Raw genomic sequence first — 21,190 nt, forward strand, 5'->3', positions numbered from 1 at the left:
GGGGCTTCACCATGTTTCATTGAAATGTACAGCTGTGTACATTATCACCACTAGACAACAGTCCTGCTGACAGTAACCCTTTATCACCACTAGACAACAGTAACCCTTTATCACCACTAGACAACAGTCCTGCTGACAGTAACCCTTTATCACCACTAGACAACAGTAACCCTTTATCACCACTAGACAACAGTCCTGCTGACAGTAACCCTTTATCACCACTAGACAACAGTAACCCTTTATCACCACTAGACAACAGTAACCCTTTATCACCACTAGACAACAGTCCTGCTGACAGTAACCCTTTATCACCACTAGACAACAGTAACCCTTTATCACCACTAGACAACAGTAACCCTTTATCACCACTAGACAACAGTCCTGCTAACAGTAACCCTTTATCACCACTAGACAACAGTAACCCTTTATCACCACTAGACTGTGTTATCCACCCACCCACTGTAGACTCCTACAGCTATGTGAGACGTCTGACTGTGTTGACTGCTTTCTGTGTTGACCACTGATCATATAAACCCTTGACTGTGTTGTCTATCTCCTCTACTGCCCCATCCACCCACTGCAGACCCTGGAGAAAGCCTTCCTGCAGCTGTGTGAGACCTCAGACCAGGTGGGCTCCAAACACAGCACCTCCCCTCTGGGCGGAGTCCTAGAGAGCAGCCAATCATTCGAGAGCGGCCGGGACGAGAGTCTACCAATCCTGGGAGCCGGATCGGGACCAGTAGAAGAGCTGCCCAAATACTCAGGTAAATGTAGGGTTGTATGGACACTACACTGTATATACTCAGGTAAATGTAGGGTTGTATGACACTACACTGTATATACTCAGGTAAATGTAGGGTTGTATGGACACTACACTGTATATACTCAGGTAAATGTAGGGTTGTATGACACTACACTGTATATACTCAGGTAAATGTAGGGTTGTATGGACACTATACTGTATATACTCAGGTAAATGTAGGGTTGTATGGACACTACACTGTAGACGAATATTGCTGCTTAAACTGTGTGTGTGTGTGTGTGTGTGCGTGCGTGCGTGCGTGTGTAGCGGACTGGAAGGTACGAGTCAGGCATGTGATGCCAAAGTGGAGGAACATCGCAGCTCTGATTATCAAGACCACGGTGCGGATGAAGAGAATGCCTGGGTGAGGATGATGATGGTGGTGGTAGTGATGGTGATAGGGATTTTGGTGGTGGTGGTGATGATGAAGGGTGGTGTGGGGGGGGTGATGAATGGTGGTAGTGCTAATGGTAGTGGTGATGATGAAGGGTGATGGTGTTTATGAGGATGATAACGATTATAATGATGGTGGTGGTGGTGGTGATGAGGAGGAGGCAGAGGATGATGACGAAGAGGAGTAGTAGTAGAATGAGAATGAAAGATTTCCAATAGTATTTGACCCAGTGTCTGGTATCTGTCCAGGTCCCTGTGTTTCCAGTTCCTTCTGCCAGTCATCCAGATCTCTCTGATGTGTCTGTGTATCGGAGGAGACCCCAAAGGAATACAGGTGGCTGTGGTCAACAATGAGACCTCCTCCAGCTCCTATAGCCAATCCCTGCTCTCCTTCCTGGACAACTCCAGCGTGCAACAGGTACTGGACCAATCAACTGGGTGGCATTCATTATTGCATACCGTAGCAAAGCGTAGCAAAGCACAGAAAAGGAAAAACAAGCGTTTCTTATTGGACAAGTTCAGGTAGTCCCTCCCTGTTTCAGTCTGGAGGCAAACTAAATGTCCGTTTGTTCGGTATTGAGGGGTCAGGCAGAGTTTGTTGTGGAGGAGGGGCACGACCTAAAAGAGGAAGTAAGAAGAGTTACACTCTACTCTCAGTCCTTGTTTACCTCTAGGTAGCTGGTTTCACTTCTGCTCTGCTCTTTATCATTCCAAGAACACGTTCATGTGCTGTGTGTCTGTACGGAAACAAGCTAAGCAAAAGCACTTTCAGAGCGAACTCCATAATTCACCTTTAAAAGGAATTATGTGTTTTGTTATTACAGAACGGCAAAACAGTTTGAGTATCTACCACACTGTCCTCCTGGTCAAAATCCAGTGAGCAAAATTACGTCTAAAAGATGTATAGAGTACCACATTATGAGTCATAATACACATAAAACCTAGCGGTCAAACAGGGAAATGGTTCCAATCATTTTTCCACCATTCATTTTTCCCATAGTGGATTTTAGAAACACTTTAAATAAGGGCTGTGTTTCATGTATTCTTACCCTGGGGTGACGTTTTGATAACCTTGTAAATCTCTTTAGGACAAAAAAAAAAAATAAATGTCACCTTTATTTAAACAAGGTGCATTTTTTCTTGCTTTGACTGTGATATGTGATTGTTTATCTACCTTAGTCAAATGCTCTGACTGAAAGTCTCTCTGGATAAGAGCATCTGCTGAATTACCAAAATGGAAATCTGAAAATAAACATTATTCTAATGAGCTCCGCCCCCAAATAAAGACCACATTTGATTGGTCTGAACCGGACAAAATCTTAACCAATCAGAATGTCTGTTTCACAAGTGTGGACAGTACAGTAGAGTACAGTGCAGTGCTGTACAGTACACTTTTTTGGGACCAAATTGCGGCTGGACTGGATGTGTTTGGACGTTGAAATTAAGGCGTGTACAGAGGTGACCAGAAAACGTTGTCTGTGGTTGTTGAAATCAAAGCCAGGGCAGACGGACCAAATTTCAACGTCATTTCAACATCAATGAACAAAGGCATTGGACCGTGCTCACTGGGAAGTAGTTCACTAGATGGAGGAATAGGGTGTAACACTGTCCTCCTGGTCAGACTTAGTCCACTAGATGGAGGAATAGGGTGTAACACTGTCCTGCTGGTCAGACTTAGTCCACTAGATGGAGGAATAGGGTGTAACACTGTCCTGCTGGTCAGACTTAGTCCACTAGATGGAGGAATAGGGTGTAACACTGTCCTGCTGGTCAGACTTAGTCCACTAGATGGAGGAATAGGGTGTAACACTGTCCTGCTGGTCAGACTTAGTCCACTAGATGGAGGAGTAGGGTATAATTTAAGACCTAGCTATAGTCACTGATGGTGTCCCCTGTCCCTCCCTGCTCTAGGTGAACCTGTCCCATGCTGAGGCTTTTGCAGGGGCCTATAACGGAGAGTACTGGGCCGTCATCGGGTTTGGAAAGAATTTTACCAGCTACCTGACCAAGAGGTGAGACCTCCCTCTGGACCTGTCTCTAGTCTAGTCTCTAGTTCTTCCCTTGTTCTTCTGTTCTCCTCTCTTCTCTTCTGTTCTCTTCTCCCATTCACTCTAAAACACTGTCAATAACCAGGTTTCCTTCCACAGTCAAACCGTATACATTTTTGAATTTTTTTATCATGACAATTGTGATGTAAACAGTTAGCAGACAGATCATTTGTTCATTCGATATGGTGGGACCTTTTTGTGTCTGTAAAATGCACAAATATTGATATAATAACCATCATATCGAAGTCAACTTGAAGTCACGCGATGACATGTTGTGGTGTCCTCCCACTACGACTCAGGAAACCATGCAGTTTATTAGACTACTACTACGAAAATGTATTAAATAAAACAATTCCCTCATCAATCTACACATAATAACCCATAATGTCAAAGCAAAAACAGGTTTTTAGAAATGTTTGAAATGTATAATTAAAAAAAAAAACAGATAGCGTATTTACGGAAGTATTCAGACTCTTTGCTTTGAGACTCGAAATTGAGCTCAGGTGCATCCTGTTACCATTGATCATCCTTGATGTTTCCACAACTTGATTGGAGTCTACCTGTGGTAAATTAAATTGATTGGACATGATTTGGAAAGGCACGCACCTGTCTATATAAGGTCCCACAGTTGACAGTGCATGTCAGAGCAAAAACCAAGCCACGACACAGGATTGTGTCGAGGCACAGATCTGGGGAAGGGTACCAAAACATTTCTGCAGCAACGAAGGTCCCCAAGAACCCAGTGGCCTCCATCATCCTTGAATGGAAGAAGTTTGGAATCACCAAGACTCTTCCTAGAGCTGGCCGCCTGGCCAAACTGAGCAATCGGGGGAGAAGGGCCTTGGTCAGGGAGGTGAGCAAGAACCTGATGGTCACTCTGACAGAGCTCCAGAGTTCCTCTTTGGAGATGGGAGAACTTTCCAGAAGGATAATCATCTCTGCATCACTCCCCCAGTCAGGCCTTTATGGTAGAGTGGCCAGATGGAAGCCATTCCTCAGTAAAAGGCACACGACAGCCCGCTTGGAGTTTGTCAAAAGGCACCTAAAGGACTCTCAGACCATGAGAAACAAGACTCTCTGGTCTGATGAAACCAAGATTGAACTCTTTGGCCTGAATGCCAAGCGTCACGCCTGGAGGAAACCTGGCACCATCCCTACGTTGAAGCATGGTGGTGGCAGCATCATGCCGTGGGGATGTATTTCAGCATCAGGGACTGGGAGACTAGTCAGGATGGAGGGAAAGATGAACAGTGCAAAGTACAGAGAGATCCTGATGAAAACCTGCTCCAGAGTGCTCAGGACCTCAGACTGGGACGACGGTTCACCTTCCAACAGAACAACGACCCTAAGCACACAGCCATTTGCAAACGTGTGTTTTTGCTTTGTCATTATGGGGTATTGTGGGGGGAAAACGATTTAATCCATTTTACAATAAGGCTGTAACGTAACAAAATGTAGAAAAAGAGAAGGGGTCTGAATACTTTCCAAATGCACTGTAATGTTGCCAAGCCATAAAGTACTCATGTCTATTATACAGGATCCTTACTGTATCATGTCTGCTCTGTGGTGTGTTGTATTATACAAGATCCTTACTGTATCATGTCTGTTCTGTGGTGTGTTGTATTATACAGGATCCTCACTGTATCATGTCTGTTCTGTGGTGTGTTGTACTATACAGGATCCTCACTGTATCATGTCTCTGTGGTGTGTGTTGTATTATACAGGATCCTCACTGTATCATGTCTGTTCTGTGGTGTGTGTTGTATTATACAGGATCCTTACTGTATCATGTCTCTGTGGTGTGTGTTGTATTATACAGGATCCTTACTGTATCATGTCTGTTCTGTGGTGTGTGTTGTATTATACAGGATCCTTACTGTATCATGTCTGTTCTGTGGTGTGTGTTGTATTATACAGGATCCTTACTGTATCATGTCTGTTCTGTGGTGTGTGTTGTATTATACAGGATCCTTACTGTATCATGTCTGTTCTGTGGTGTGTGTTGTATTATACAGGATCCTTACTGTATCATGTCTGTTCTGTGGTGTGTGTTGTACTATACAGGATCCTTACTGTATCATGTCTGTTCTGTGGTGTGTGTTGTATTATACAGGATCCTTACTGTATCATGTCTGTTCTGTGGTGTGTGTTGTATTATACAGGATCCTTACTGTATCATGTCTCTGTGGTGTGTGTTGTATTATACAGGATCCTTACTGTATCATGTCTGTTCTGTGGTGTGTGTTGTATTATACAGGATCCTTACTGTATCATGTCTGTTCTGTGGTGTGTTGTATTATACATGATCCTCACTGTATCATGTCTGCTCTGTGGTGTGTTGTATTATACAGGATCCTTACTGTATCATGTCTGCTCTGTGGTGTGTTGTATTATACAGGATCCTTACTGTATCATGTCTGTTCTGTGGTGTGTTGTACTATACAGGATCCTTACTGTATCATGTCTGTTCTGTGGTGTGTGTTGTATTATACAGGATCCTCACTGTATCATGTCTCTGTGGTGTGTGTTGTATTATACAGGATCCTTACTGTATCATGTCTGTTCTGTGGTGTGTGTTGTATTATACAGGATCCTCACTGTATCATGTCTGTTCTGTGGTGTGTTGTATTATACAGGATCCTTACTGTATCATGTCTGTTCTGTGGTGTGTTGTATTATACAGGATCCTTACTGTATCATGTCTGTTCTGTGGTGTGTGTTGTATTATGCAGGATGATCCAGCGGCAGGTCTCTAAGGAGGTGGTGGATGGAGGGTCGGTGCACGTCTGGTTGGACCTGACCAGTAAGCTTTCACTCCGCAGTCTGTTGGCATGTGACAGTGTTCCAGAATGTAGAATACAATACTGCTAGAATAGAATAGATCTGAATAGAATAGAACACTGTTAGAATATAATATAATGCCGATAGAATAGATCTGAATAGAATAGAACACTGTTAGAATAGAATGCCATAGAATAGATCTGAATAGAATAGAACACTGTTAGTAAGCTTTCACTCCGCAGTCTGTTGGCATGTGAGTGTGTGAAAGAATTCACCCTCAAAGAGACTAGAGTAGGATTATAATAGAATACTGGTACAATACAATACAATACAATACAATGGAATACAATACAATACATTTACATTTACATTTAAGTCATTTAGCAGACGCTCTTATCCAGAGCGACTTACATACAATACAATGGAATACAATACAATACAATGGAATACAATACAATACAATACAATGGAATACAATGCAATACAATACAATACAATAGATTACAATAGAATGGAATACAATACAATACAATACAATGGAATAGAATACAATAGAATAGAATACAATACAATACAATACAATACAATGGAATACAATACAATACAATGGAATACAATACAATACAATAGAATACAATACAATACAATACAATGGAATACAATACAATACAATGGAATACAATACAATACAATAAAATAGAATACAATACAATACAATACAATACAATACAATACAATACAATGGAATACAATACAATACAATACAATGGAATACAATACAATACAATACAATACAATACAATACAATACAATGGAATACAATACAATACATTACAATACAATACAATACAATGGAATACAATACAATACAATACAATACAATACAATACAATACAATACAATACAAAACAATGGAATAGATGCGTTGTCTGTGAAAAGGACCACTAGGTGGTAGTGTAACAGTGTGGGTCTTCTGAATGATGGTTTTTCTCCCAAATGATGGAGATTGGAAAAGGCATTTTAATGAGGATTAATCTTGAGACGTTTTTTAAAAATGTTTATTAAATTGATCAATGAAAAGTGTTTTTTCAAGCGATAATAGACTTGATAATGATGCCATTGTTTTCACCTCGTAGTGTGTTTTTGTCACCAGATCAACAGATCGCCATGATGCTTCAGAAGAAACTAGCAGATGCCTTTGAGGTACAACCATAGTTCCCTGTTGTTTCCTCCCTGCAGATCTACCTGCTCTTTCTTCAATGTGAACAGAGTCTTATTGTTTAATGGCGCCGTCTGGCTTTCAAAACCTTATTCATACAGATGATATCTTTATCTAGTGTAATACACACTGACTGCATGGCAGCAGGGTCTTTCTCTCCACGTCTCTTCTCCTCATCTGGACCGATCTAAAAACACCATGTATGAAAGTAACATGGCAAATCAATGCCTACTGGAAACGCTTTCAACCTGTCCAGTTCTTTCTGTCATCAGTGCAGATTAATGAAACGTGACGAGGTGAGGAAGTCACTTGTTCAGCCTGTTGAGGTGCAGCCCAGCTGTTGAAGTAGCTTGTTCAGACTGTTGAGATGCAGCCCAGCTGTTGAAGTAGCTTGTTCTGACTGTTGAGGTGCAGCCCAGCTGTTGAAGTAGCTTGTTCAGACTGTTGAGATGCAGCCCAGCTGTTGAAGTAGCTTGTTCAGACTGTTGAGATGCAGCCCAGCTGTTGAAGTAGCTTGTTCTGACTGTTGAGGTGCAGCCCAGCTGTTGAAGTAGCTTGTTCAGACTGTTGAGGTGCAGCCCAGCTGTTGAAGTAGCTTGTTCAGACTGTTGAGATGCAGCCCAGCTGTTGAAGTAGCTTGTTCAGACTGTTGAGATGCAGCCCAGCTGTTGAAGTAGCTTGTTCAGACTGTTGAGGTGCAGCCCAGCTGTTGAAGTAGCTTGTTCAGACTGTTGAGATGCAGCCCAGCTGTTGAAGTAGCTTGTTCAGACTGTTGAGATGCAGCCCAGCTGTTGAAGTAGCTTGTTCAGACTGTTGAGGTGCAGCCCAGCTGTTGAAGTAGCTTGTTCAGACTGTTGAGATGCAGCCCAGCTGTTGAAGTAGCTTGTTCTGACTGTTGAGGTGCAGCCCAGCTGTTGAAGTAGCTTGTTCAGACTGTTGAGATACAGCCCAGCTGTTGAAGTAGCTTGTTCAGACTGTTGAGATGCAGCCCAGCTGTTGAAGTAGCTTGTTCAGACTGTTGAGATGCAGCCCAGCTGTTGAAGTAGCTTGTTCAGACTGTTGAGGTGCAGCCCAGCTGTTGAAGTAGCTTGTTCAGACTGTTGAGATGCAGCCCAGCTGTTGAAGTAGCTTGTTCAGACTGTTGAGGTGCAGCCCAGCTGTTGAAGTAGCTTGTTCAGACTGTTGAGGTGCAGCCCAGCTGTTGAAGTAGCTTGTTCAGACTGTTGAGGTGCAGCCCAGCTGTTGAAGTAGCTTGTTCAGACTGTTGAGGTGCAGCCCAGCTGTTGAAGTAGCTTGTTCAGACTGTTGAGGTGCAGCCCAGCTGTTGAAGTAGCTTGTTCAGACTGTTGAGGTGCAGCCCAGCTGTTGAAGTAGCTTGTTCAGACTGTTGAGGTGCAGCCCAGCTGTTGAAGTAGCTTGTTCAGACTGTTGAGGTGCAGCCCAGCTGTTGAAGTAGCTTGTTCAGACTGTTGAGGTGCAGCCCAGCTGTTGAAGTAGCTTGTTCAGACTGTTGAGGTGCAGCCCAGCTGTTGAAGTAGCTTGTTCAGACTGTTGAGGTGCAGCCCAGATGTTGAAGTAACTTGTTCAGACTGTTGAGATGCAGCCCAGCTGTTGAAGTAGCTTGTTCAGACTGTTGAGATGCAGCCCAGCTGTTGAAGTAGCTTGTTCAGACTGTTGAGATGCAGCCCAGCTGTTGAAGTAGCTTGTTCAGACTGTTGAGGTGCAGCCCAGCTGTTGAAGTAGCTTGTTCAGACTGTTGAGATGCAGCCCAGCTGTTGAAGTAGCTTGTTCAGACTGTTGAGGTGCAGCCCAGCTGTTGAAGTAGCTTGTTCAGACTGTTGAGATGCAGCCCAGCTGTTGAAGTAGCTTGTTCAGACTGTTGAGATGCAGCCCAGCTGTTGAAGTAGCTTGTTCAGACTGTTGAGGTGCAGCCCAGCTGTTGAAGTAGCTTGTTCAGACTGTTGAGGTGCAGCCCAGCTGTTGAAGTAGCTTGTTCAGACTGTTGAGATGCAGCCCAGCTGTTGAAGTAGCTTGTTCAGACTGTTGAGGTGCAGCCCAGCTGTTGAAGTAGCTTGTTCAGAATGTTGAGATGCAGCCCAGCTGTTGAAGTAGCTTGTTCAGACTGTTGAGATGCAGCCCAGCTGTTGAAGTAGCTTGTTCAGACTGTTGAGATGCAGCCCAGCTGTTGATAAAGATACATCCAGTAGTGAAGTGAAACAGTCTGTTCCCTCCTCAGGACTTCGTCCAGTATAAGATGGGGAGCATGTCTTACCTGGTCTCTCTTCCTGTCAAGGTAGGACAACAATAACCCCTTAAAACACTCACTGCACCTTTAAAGGCACCCTATTCCCATAAGGCTCTGGTCAAAAGTAGTGCACTATGTAGGGAATAGGGTGCTATTTGGGGATCACATTCTGTTGATAGCATTTTGCCATCCCCATCCACTAGCCTTGATGCTAACCTAGCTTCCTTATGCTATATCAACATGTTGTTGTCTTGCCAACACCATTGATTCTGACGAGGGCCATTGATGGTTGAAACGACATGATTTTAACTCAAATTGGATGAAGTGTGAAGTTCTTAAATGTGAGCGAGAGTCGCACCTATTCCTTCTGACGGACTGTGATGTAGCCTGTGTTACTGAATGTATAACCGTGGTCCGTTCCACTGGTCCCTGATCAATACACAGATGCACACTGGGAGGAAAATATTCAACTGACTATTTGTCTTTGTCCCGTTTCTTTTTCCAGTTTGAGGAGCCCATCTATGGCAGCATGAACTCAGACTTCACCACGTTTGTGACGCCAGGAGCCGTTCTGAGGTAGAGATTCAGTCCACGTCTGAACCTCGTCAGCTTTACTGAGACGAAGCTGTAGTTCTCTTTATCCTCTCTTTTCCTCCTTTCCTTGTCTCTCCTATTTCCCCTCCCTTCTCTCTCTCCCCCTCCCTTCTCTCTCTCCCCCTCCCTTTCTCTCTCTCCCCCTCCCTTCGCTCTCTCCCCCTCCCTTCTCTCTCTCCCCCTCCCTTCGCTCTCTCCCCCTCCCTTCTCTCTCCCCCTCACTTCTGCTCTCTCTCCCCTCTTCCCTCTCACACTTCTTTCTCTCTCTCACACTCCCTTCTCTCTCTCACCCTCCCTTCTCTCTCCACCCTCCCTCCTTCTCTCTCCCCCCTCCCTCCTTCTCTCTCCCCTCATTCTCTCCCTTCCCTTCGTCTCTCTTTCCTGCACACCTTCTCTCTCCCCCTCCCTTCTCCCTCATTCTCCCCTCCCTTCTCTCTCTACACAGCATCACTTTCTATCTGGCAGTGGGCTTGACGGCTCTGTCCTTCGTGATAGAGAGGAAGGAGGGACTAATGGACAGGTGCTGGGTTGCAGGTAAGAGGTTCATTAAGTGGATAACCGACTGTGTTCCAAATGGCACCCTATACCCTATTTAGTGCACTACTGTTGACAAGGGCCCAAGTGTCCCCAATGCCACCCTGTTATCTATATAGCGCACCGGACAAAACTAGTGCACATATAGCCCCGGGGTATTCAACTCTTACCCCGGGGTATTCAACTCTTTCAACTCTTACCCTGCTGGTTTTCTGTTCTACCTGATCATTAATATCACCCACCTGGTGTCCCAGGTCTAAACCAGTCCCTGATTAGAGGGGAATCACCCACCTGGTGTCCCAGGTCTAAACCAGTCCCTGATTAGAGGGGAATCACCCACCTGGTGTCCCAGATCTAAACCAGTCCCTGATTAGAGGGGAATCACCCACCTGGTGTCCCAGGTCTAAATCAGTCCCTGATTAGAGGGGAATCACACACCTGGTGTCCCAGGTCTAAATCAGTCGCTGATTAGAGGGGAATCACCCACCTGGTGTCCCAGGTCTAAACCAGTCCCTGATTAGAGGGGAATCACACACCTGGTGTCCCAGGTCTAAATCAGTCCCTGATTAGAGGGGAATCACACACCTGGTGTCCCAGATCTAAACCAGTCCCTGATTAGAGGGGAATCACCCACCTGGTGTCCCAGGTCTAAATCAGTCCCTGATTAGAGGGGAACAATGACAGAACACAGTGGAACTGACTTGGATATAGGGAATATGGTTCCATTTTTAGATGCATTGACAGTTTGTGGTCATTATCTATGTAGTGACCAGTACAGCCCACTAGGGGGAGGTGGATTATCCTGACCAATAACCAGAAGATCTGGTTAAATCACCATGGGCCAGTTTGTCAGAACATTAAATTATCTTCTCCCCACCTTCTTCTTCCTTTTCTCCTGTCCCACTATTATCCCCCTCTCTCTCTCTCTCCCTCCCTTTCTCCTCTATCCTCTATTTCACTCTCTCCTTTGTTCTTTCTCTCTCGCTGTCTCCTCTCTCTCTCTCTCTCTCTCTCCCTCCCTTTCTCATCTCTCCCCTATTTCACTCTCTCCTTCGTTCTCTCTCTCTCGCTGTCTCCTCTCTCTCTCTCTCTCTCTCTCTCTCTCTTTCCCTCTATTTCACCCTCTCCATCGTTCTCCCTCTCTCCCGGTCTCCTCTCTCTCTCTCCCTCCCTTTCTCCTCTCCTCTATTTCACTCTCTCCTTCGTTCTGCTTCTCTCTATGTCTCCTCTCTCTATGTCTCCTCTCTCTCTGTCTCCTCTCTCTCTGTCTCCTCTCTCTCTCTAGGTGTTAGTTCGTTGGAGACTGTGCTGGCCCATCTCATCTCCCAGCTGTTTGTCATCAGCATCCAGGTCATTCTACTACTGCTCTTAATGCTGCTCGTCTTCAAGGTAACACACACACACACACACACACACGTAGGAGCACACCCATACACACATACAAACACACAGACACACAAGCACACAGACACACACACACATACACAGCAGCCTCCATCCGTCTTCATCAGCAAGGCTTATCATGACTCCTGAATGATTGAACATCCCTGTCTCATGTTCACATCCTTGTGCAACTGGTGTTGTACACACACTGAGCAGCACGGTGTGACTGGAGATGTATGTATTGTGTTGTACACACACTGAGCAGCACGGTGTGACTGGAGATGTATGTATTGTGTTGTACACACACTGAGCAGCACGGTGTGACTGGAGATGTATGTATTGTGTTGTACACACTGAGCAGCACGGTGTGACTGGAGATGTATGTATGGTGTTGTACACACACTGAGCAGCACAGTGTGACTGGAGATGTATGTATGGTGTTGTACACACACTGAGCAGCACGGTGTGACTGGAGATGTGTATATGGTGTTGTACACACACTGAGCAGCACGGTGTGACTGGAGATGTATGTATTGTGTTGTACACACACTGAGCAGCACGGTGTGACTGTGGAGATGTGTATATGGTGTTGTACACACACTGAGCAGCACAGTGTGACTGGAGATGTATGTATTGTGTTGTACACACACTGAGCAGCACGGTGTGACTGTGGAGATGTGTATATGGTGTTGTACACACACTGAGCAGCACGGTGTGACTGTGGAGATGTGTATATTGTGTTGTACACACACTGAGCAGCACGGTGTGACTGTGGAGATGTGTATATTGTGTTGTACACACACTGAGCAGCACGGTGTGACTGTGGAGATGTGTATATTGTGTTGTACACACACTGAGCAGCACGGTGTGACTGTGGAGATGTGTATATGGTGTTGTACACACACTGAGCAGCACGGTGTGACTGTGGAGATGTGTATATTGTGTTGTACACACACTGAGCAGCACAGTGTGACTGGAGATGTATGTATGGTGTTGTACACACACTGAGCAGCACAGTGTGACTGGAGATGTATGTATGGTGTTGTACACACACTGAGCAGCACAGTGTGACTGGAGATGTATGTATTGTGTTGTACACACACTGAGCAGCACGGTGTGACTGGAGATGTGTATATTGTGTTGTACACACACTGAGCAGCACAGTGTGACTGGAGATGTGTATATGGTGTTGTACACACACTGAGCAGCACAGTGTGACTGGAGATGTGTATATGGTGTTGTACACACACTGAGCAGCACGGTGTGATGGTGGAGATGTGTATATGGTGTTGTACACACACTGAGCAGCACGGTGTGACTGGAGATGTGTATATGGTGTTGTACACACTGAGCAGCACGGTGTGACTGGAGATGTGTATATGGTGTTGTACACACACTGAGCAGCACGGTGTGACTGTGGAGATGTATGTATTGTGTTGTACACACACTGAGCAGCACGGTGTGACTGGAGATGTGTATATGGTGTTGTACACACACTGAGCAGCACAGTGTGACTGGAGATGTATGTATTGTGTTGTACACACACTGAGCAGCACGGTGTGACTGTGGAGATGTATGTATGGTGTTGTACACACACTGAGCAGCACGGTGTGACTGGAGATGTATGTATTGTGTTGTACACACACTGAGCAGCACAGTGTGACTGTGGAGATGTATGTATTGTGTTGTACACACACTGAGCAGCACAGTGTGACTGTGGAGATGTATGTATTGTGTTGTACACACACTGAGCAGCACGGTGTGACTGTGGAGATGTATGTATTGTGTTGTACACACACTGAGCAGCACGGTGTGACTGGAGATGTATGTATTGTGTTGTACACACACTGAGCAGCACAGTGTGACTGGAGATGTATGTATTGTGTTGTACACACACTGAGCAGCACGGTGTGACTGTGGAGATGTATGTATTGTGTTGTACACACACTGAGCAGCACGGTGTGACTGGAGATGCATGTATTGTGTTGTACACACACTGAGCAGCACGGTGTGACTGGAGATGTATGTATTGTGTTGTACACACACTGAGCAGCACGGTGTGACTGGAGATGTATGTATGGTGTTGTACACACACTGAGCAGCACAGTGTGACTGGAGATGTGTATATTGTGTTGTACACACACTGAGCAGCACAGTGTGACTGGAGATGTATGTATTGTGTTGTACACACACTGAGCAGCACGGTGTGACTGGAGATGTATGTATTGTGTTGTACACACACTGAGCAGCACGGTGTGACTGTGGAGATGTGTATATTGTGTTGTACACACACTGAGCAGCACGGTGTGACTGTGGAGATGTGTATATTGTGTTGTACACACACTGAGCAGCACGGTGTGACTGGAGATGTATGTATTGTGTTGTACACACACTGAGCAGCACAGTGTGACTGGAGATGTATGTATTGTGTTGTACACACACTGAGCAGCACGGTGTGACTGTGGAGATGTGTATATTGTGTTGTACACACACTGAGCAGCACGGTGTGACTGTGGAGATGTGTATATTGTGTTGTACACACACTGAGCAGCACGGTGTGACTGTGGAGATGTGTATATTGTGTTGTACACACACTGAGCAGCACGGTGTGACTGTGGAGATGTGTATATTGTGTTGTACACACACTGAGCAGCACGGTGTGACTGGAGATGTATGTATTGTGTTGTACACACACTGAGCAGCACGGTGTGACTGGAGATGTATGTATTGTGTTGTACACACACTGAGCAGCACGGTGTGACTGTGGAGATGTGTATATTGTGTTGTACACACACTGAGCAGCACGGTGTGACTGTGGAGATGTGTATATTGTGTTGTACACACACTGAGCAGCACGGTGTGACTGTGGAGATGTGTATATTGTGTTGTACACACACTGAGCAGCACGGTGTGACGGTGGAGATGTGTATATTGTGTTGTACACACACTGAGCAGCACAGTGTGACTGTGGAGATGTGTATATGGTGTTGTACACACACTGAGCTGGACGGTGTGACTGTGGAGATGTATGTATTGTGTTGTACACACACTGAGCAGCACAGTGTGACTGTGGAGATGTGTATATTGTGTTGTACACACACTGAGCAGCACGGTGTGACTGGAGATGTATGTATTGTGTTGTACACACACTGAGCAGCACGGTGTGACTGTGGAGATGTGTATATGGTGTTGTACACACACTGAGCAGCACGGTGTGACTGGAGATGTATGTATTGTGTTGTACACACACTGAGCAGCACGGTGTGACTGTGGAGATGTGTATATTGTGTTGTACACACACTGAGCAGCACGGTGTGACTGGAGATGTGTATATTGTGTTGTACACACACTGAGCAGCACGGTGTGACTGGAGATGTGTATATTGTGTTGTACACACACTGAGCAGCACGGTGTGACTGTGGAGATGTGTATATGGTGTTGTATACACACTGAGCAGCACGGTGTGACTGTGGAGATGTGTATATTGTGTTGTACACACACTGAGCAGCACGGTGTGACTGTGGAGATGTGTATATTGTGTTGTATACACACTGAGCAGCACGGTGTGACTGTGGAGATGTGTATATTGTGTTGTACACACACTGAGCAGCACGGTGTGACTGGAGATGTGTATATTGTGTTGTACACACACTGAGCAGCACGGTGTGACTGGAGATGTGTATATTGTGTTGTATACACACTGAGCAGCACGGTGTGACTGGAGATGTGTATATTGTGTTGTATACACACTGAGCAGCACGGTGTGACTGTGGAGATGTGTATATTGTGGAGTGTTAGGGAATATGGGGGATAGTCAGGCAGAGATGTTGACTTGTAATGCAGAGTTGACTTCAAAAGCTCCTCTGTGGCTGCAGAACCCGAGTTCTGGCTTGACTACTTCAATACTACATGGTACGGTACCCTGCATTACCTTATGTAGTGGTCCTACACCTCCATCTAGTGGCTGCTTGGTGGTATTACTGCACTGATACTGTAGATTGAGAAATGGTTCAGAAAAAGGGGAAGCAGGTCAAGTTTAATTAGTAAAATGTTGAAGGGACATTCTTTTCCACATCCATGTGTTTTATTTAAAAATGAATGATACACCATTTCTTTTTGAAGAATATAACTGACTTGCCTAGTTAAAAAAAGAAATGTCTCACACACCAAACAATTAATGCTAAATGTCACCCACAACAACAGTTCCATCAACGTGCCTATCGACAATCAATGGAGTCTGAAGTTTCTATTCATCCGTTGACCTCAGGTTGACCTATCCAGACCTGGGTTCAAATCTTTCACATACTTTTACTTTCATTTTTCTAACACACTGTTGAAGAAACGTTTTTAAATGTAATTACGCTGCCAGATTATATTGAGGTTTATGATAAAATAAAGAAAATCCAAGGTAGAGTAGAAAAGAATGTGCCTATTTTAAAGCTATAAATTATTGCAACGTTATATAAAATAAATAAAGTATCTCTCATGTTATAAAGGAGAAGCGTGACATTGATCCTTAAGAGGATATTATTAAGAGCAAATTGTTATTTTCAATGACGGCCTAGTGGGTTAACTGCCTGTTCAGGGGCAGAACGACAGATTTGTACTTTGTCAACTCGGAGATTTGAACTTGCAACCTTGCGGTTACTAGTCCAACACTCTAAAGCCTCTTGGGGCTAGGGGGCAGAATTTTCACTTTTGGATAAATAGCGTGCCCAATTTCAACTTCCTGCTACTCATGCCAAGAATATAAGATATGCATATTATTCATAGATTTGGATAGAAAACACTCTGAAGTTTCTAAAACTGTTTGAATCATGTCTGTGAGTATAACAGAACTTATGTAGCAGGCAAAACCCCGAGGACTAACTGTTCAGATTGTTTTTTTCCTCTCTCTGTTCCCTGGGTTGTCATTGCCCAGGGATATTTCTTAGGAACCTGTTTTCAGTTCCTATCGCTTCCACTGGATGTCACCAGTCTTTGGAATTTGGTTGAGGTTATTCCTTTGTGCAATGAAGAAGTAGGCCAACTAGGAACTGGGTCCACTGTTGAAAGTTGTGCAAGACGTGAAAAGTGGCGCTGGTTTGTTTTCATTCCTGTATTGAACACAGATTCGCCCCGTCTACAATTTGATCGATTATTAACGTTTATAAAATACCTAAAGTTGTATTACAAAAGTAGTTTGAAATATTTTGGCAAAGTTTATAGGCAACTTTTGAAATATTTTGTAGTGACGTTGCGTTTTTTGTAAGCTGTTTTTTTCTGGATCAAACGCGCTTTATAAATGGACATTTAGATATATATGGACGGAATTAATCGAACAAAAGGACCAATTGTGATGTTTATGGGACATATTGGAGTGCCAACAAAAGAAGCTCGTCAAAGCTAATGCATGTTTTATATTTTATTTCAGCGTTTTGTGTAGCGCCTGCAGGGTTGTAATATGCTAACCTCTTTGTTTACTGCTGGTGCAGATGATGCAGGTTATCAGATAATAGCTTCTTATGCTTTTGCCGAAAAGCATTTTAAAAATCTGACAAGTTGGCTGGATTCACAATGAGTGTAGCTTTAATTGAGTAATTGAGTATCTTACATGTGAGATTTAATGAAAGTTTGAATTTTATAGTGTTTTATTTGAATCTGGCGCTCTGCATTTCCCCTGGCAATTGGCCAGTTGAGACATTTGCGTCCCGCCTCTCCCTAACTAGGCTACCCTGCCGCCACATAGTCCAAAGAGGTGTCTGGAGTATATATTTCTATTCTTACCAGTACCTGAGTCCATCATATCTAAGGAATCACCACGACAACAGCCTTTGATTGCTGTGGAAACCGAGCAGCCATGTGCTTTCTCCCTCAGTCTATTTTTACACCTTGTCAGTGGAGACAGATAGACACACACGCACACACACATACATACGCACACACACACACACACACACACACACACACACACACACACACACACACACACACACACACACACATAGAGGTCTCTGTATTGTGACAATGTAACAGACACTATATCATTGAATAACATGACATGCTCTTTCACCTTCCTCTCTCTTGTTACCATCCCTCCTTTTCTGTCTCTTACTTTTTACTGTCTCCTCCCATCCAACATATTCTCTCTCTCACTCTAATTTTCTCTCTCTCTCTCTCTCTCTCCCCTTCCACCTCTCCCCACCCCACCCATCTTTTCCCCTACACCTCCACCTCTCCACTCTCCCTCCCCCTCATCTGCCTCTCCCCCCCCCTCCCTCCCCCTCCTCTGTCTCTCCCTCCTCTGCCTCTCACCCCCCCCTCCTCTGCCTCTCCCCCTCCTCTGCCTCTCCCCCTCCTCTGCCTCTCCCCCTCCTCTGCCTCTCCCCCTCCTCTGCCTCTTCCCCTCCCTCCTCTCTCCTTTGCCTCTCCCCCTCCTCTGCCTCTCCCCCTCCTCTGCCTCTCCCCCTCCTCTGCCTCTCCCCCTCCTCTGCCTCTTCCCCTCCCTCCTCTCTCCTTTGCCTCTCCACCTCCCCTCCCTCCCCCTCCTCTGCCTCTTCCCCTCCCCCTGCCTCGTCCCCCTCCCCCTCCCCTGCCTGGTCCCCTCTGCCTCTCTCCCTCCCTCCAGATTCCTAATGAGGGGAGCCTGGTGTTGGTTATAGCTCTGATCGGGCTGCAGGGTGTGACTGGCATCTCCTTTGGTCTGGTCATCTCATCTGCCATCGATGATGAACAGAACGCCAACCAAGCTGCCCTTGGTGTCTTCTACCCCAACCTCATCGTCAGTGGTACGTTACACACTCACACACGGACCCAAACCTGGGTTCAAATACATGTGTATTTGTTATTTAAATACTTATGTTCTGTGTATTTAATCATCTTGCCTGAATCCATTTCTGTTGAAAGTATTTGAAAGTGTTTTCAAATTATTTCCTATAAATAGCCTACTATTTGCAAGTTTTTTCTAAAGCTATTTTCAAATGCCTCGGTTAAATGCATGGGAGTGTTTGAGTATTTTCAGCTAATTGTCTTATCAAATACAAAATATCTCAATTATTCTAAATATCTTTGAAAGTAATTCACATACCCTTAATATTATTTGAACCCAGGTCTTACACACACACACACACACACACACACACACACACACACACACACACACACACACACACACACACACACACACACACACACAGACACAGACACAGACACACACAGACACACACACACAGGGACACACACACACACACACACAATTCAGTTAAATTCTAGTTCAGTTCTTTCAACTCTTTCTCTAAGTCTCTCTGTTTCTCCAAGTCTCTCTCTTTCTCTAAGTCTCTCTGTTTCTCTAAGTCTCTCTCTGTTTCTCTAAGACTCTGTTTCTCTGTCTCTCTGTTTCTCTAAGTCTCTGTTTCTCTAAGTCTCTCTGTTTCTCTAAGTCTCTCTGTTTCTCTAAGTCTCTGTTTCTCTAAGTCTCTCTGTTTCTCTAAGACTCTGTTTCTCTGTCTCTCTGTTTCTCTAAGACTCTGTTTCTCTAAGTCTCTCTCTGTTTCTCTAAGTCTCTCTCTGTTTCTCTAAGTCTCTCTCTGTTTCTCTAAGTCTCTCTCTGTTTCTCTAAGTCTCTCTCTGTTTCTCTAAGTCTCTCTGTTTCTCTAAGTCTCTCTCTGTTTCTCTAAGTCTCTCTGTTTCTCTAAGTCTCTCTGTTTCTCTAAGTCTCTCTGTTTCTCTGTCTCTCTAAGTCTCTGTTTCTCTAAGTCTCTCTCTGTTTCTCTAAGTCTCTCTCTGTTTCTCTAAGTCTATCTCTGTTTCTCTAAGTCCCTCTGTTTCTCTAAGTCTCTCTCTGTTTCTCTAAGTCTCTCTCTGTTTCTCTAAGTCTCTCTGTTTCTCTAAGTCTCTCTCTGTTTCTCTAAGTCTCTCTCTGTTTCTCTAAGTCTCTCTCTGTTTCTCTAAGTCTCTCTGTTTCTCTAAGTCTCTCTCTGTTTCTCTAAGTCTATCTCTGTTTCTCTAAGTCCCTCTGTTTCTCTAAGTCTCTCTCTGTTTCTCTAAGTCTCTCTCTGTTTCTCTAAGTCTCTCTCTGTTTCTCTAAGTCTCTCTCTGTTTCTCTAAGTCTCTCTCTGTTTCTCTAAGTCTCTCTCTGTTTCTCTAAGTCCCTCTGTTTCTCTAAGTCTCTCTCTGTTTCTCTAAGTCTCTCTCTTTCTCTAAGTCTCTCTCTGTTTCTCTAAGTCTCTCTCTGTTTCTCTAAGTCTCTCTCTGTTTCTCTAAGTCTCTCTCTGTTTCTCTAAGTCTCTCTCTGTTTCTCTAAGTCTCTCTCTGTTTCTCTAAGTCTCTCTCTGTTTCTCTAAGTCTATCTCTGTTTCTCTAAGTCCCTCTGTTTCTCTAAGTCTCTCTGTTTCTCTAAGTCTCTCTGTTTCTCTAAGTCTCTCTCTTTCTCTAAGACAGTCTCTTTCCTCCTCTCCCTACAGGTATAATCTGGCCTGTGGAGTGCATCCCCTATCCACTACGTTACATCAGTCTGGCCCTGCCCCAGACCTACGCTTCTGAAGCCCTACGATGCATCATGTACAGAGGTAACACACATACACACGTTATCCACTAGCAATTAGCTACACAACACAGTACATTGAAGCTTATATCCTGTCTGCACAGAGTCAGCCCTAAACACACACACACACACACACACACACACACACACACACACACACGTGTTATCTGAGACTTTAGACACCTGATTCGTCCGGAATCAGCAGTGAAATGTTCTAAATGATTCACAATGCCAGTAGTCACACAGTGTTCTAAATGATTCACAATGCCAGTAGTCACACAGTGTTCTAAATGATTCACAATGCCAGTAGTCACACAGTGTTCTAAATGATTCACAATGCCAGTAGTCACACGGCGTTCTAAATGATTCACAATGCCAGTAGTCACACAGTGTTCTAAATGATTCACAATGCAGTAGTCACACAGTGTTCTAAATTATTCACAATGCCAGTAGTCACACAGTGTTCTAAATGATTCACAATGCCAGTAGTCACACGGCGTTCTAAATGTTTCACAATGCCAGTAGTCACACAGTGTTCTAAATGATTCACAATGCAGTAGTCACACAGTGTTCTAAATGATTCACAATGCCAGTAGTAACACAGTGTTCTAAATGATTCACAATGCCAGTAGTAACACAGTGTTCTAAATGATTCACAATGCAGTAGTCA

At 44.5% G+C, this 21,190-nt stretch overlaps 1 protein-coding gene across 2 annotated transcripts in view; it reads left to right on the plus strand.

Annotated features, from left to right (window-relative positions):
* The window catches only part of LOC135531962 (ABC transporter G family member 20-like), a 55,093-nt gene extending 34,464 nt beyond the window's left edge, over positions 1-20,629 (plus strand). Inside the window, exons 8-19 of one of the 2 annotated variants that reach the window (XM_064959649.1) lie at positions 584-764; positions 1,070-1,166; positions 1,445-1,613; positions 3,107-3,207; positions 5,976-6,046; positions 7,178-7,227; positions 9,480-9,536; positions 9,994-10,064; positions 10,528-10,616; positions 11,902-12,005; positions 18,607-18,766; positions 20,441-20,629. In XM_064959649.1, coding sequence (XP_064815721.1) covers positions 584-764; positions 1,070-1,166; positions 1,445-1,613; positions 3,107-3,207; positions 5,976-6,046; positions 7,178-7,227; positions 9,480-9,536; positions 9,994-10,064; positions 10,528-10,616; positions 11,902-12,005; positions 18,607-18,766; positions 20,441-20,574 — 1,284 coding nt within the window. In that variant the 3' untranslated portion in view covers positions 20,575-20,629. The remainder of the gene's footprint in view (positions 1-583; positions 765-1,069; positions 1,167-1,444; positions 1,614-3,106; positions 3,208-5,975; positions 6,047-7,177; positions 7,228-9,479; positions 9,537-9,993; positions 10,065-10,527; positions 10,617-11,901; positions 12,006-18,606; positions 18,767-20,440) is intronic. The other variant, XM_064959650.1, reaches the window with a different exon arrangement.
* Positions 20,630-21,190: the final 561 nt, after the last annotated feature.

This window comes from Oncorhynchus masou, unplaced genomic scaffold (assembly GCF_036934945.1).
Source record: "Oncorhynchus masou masou isolate Uvic2021 unplaced genomic scaffold, UVic_Omas_1.1 unplaced_scaffold_1682, whole genome shotgun sequence".
NCBI classification, from domain to species: domain Eukaryota; kingdom Metazoa; phylum Chordata; class Actinopteri; order Salmoniformes; family Salmonidae; genus Oncorhynchus; species Oncorhynchus masou.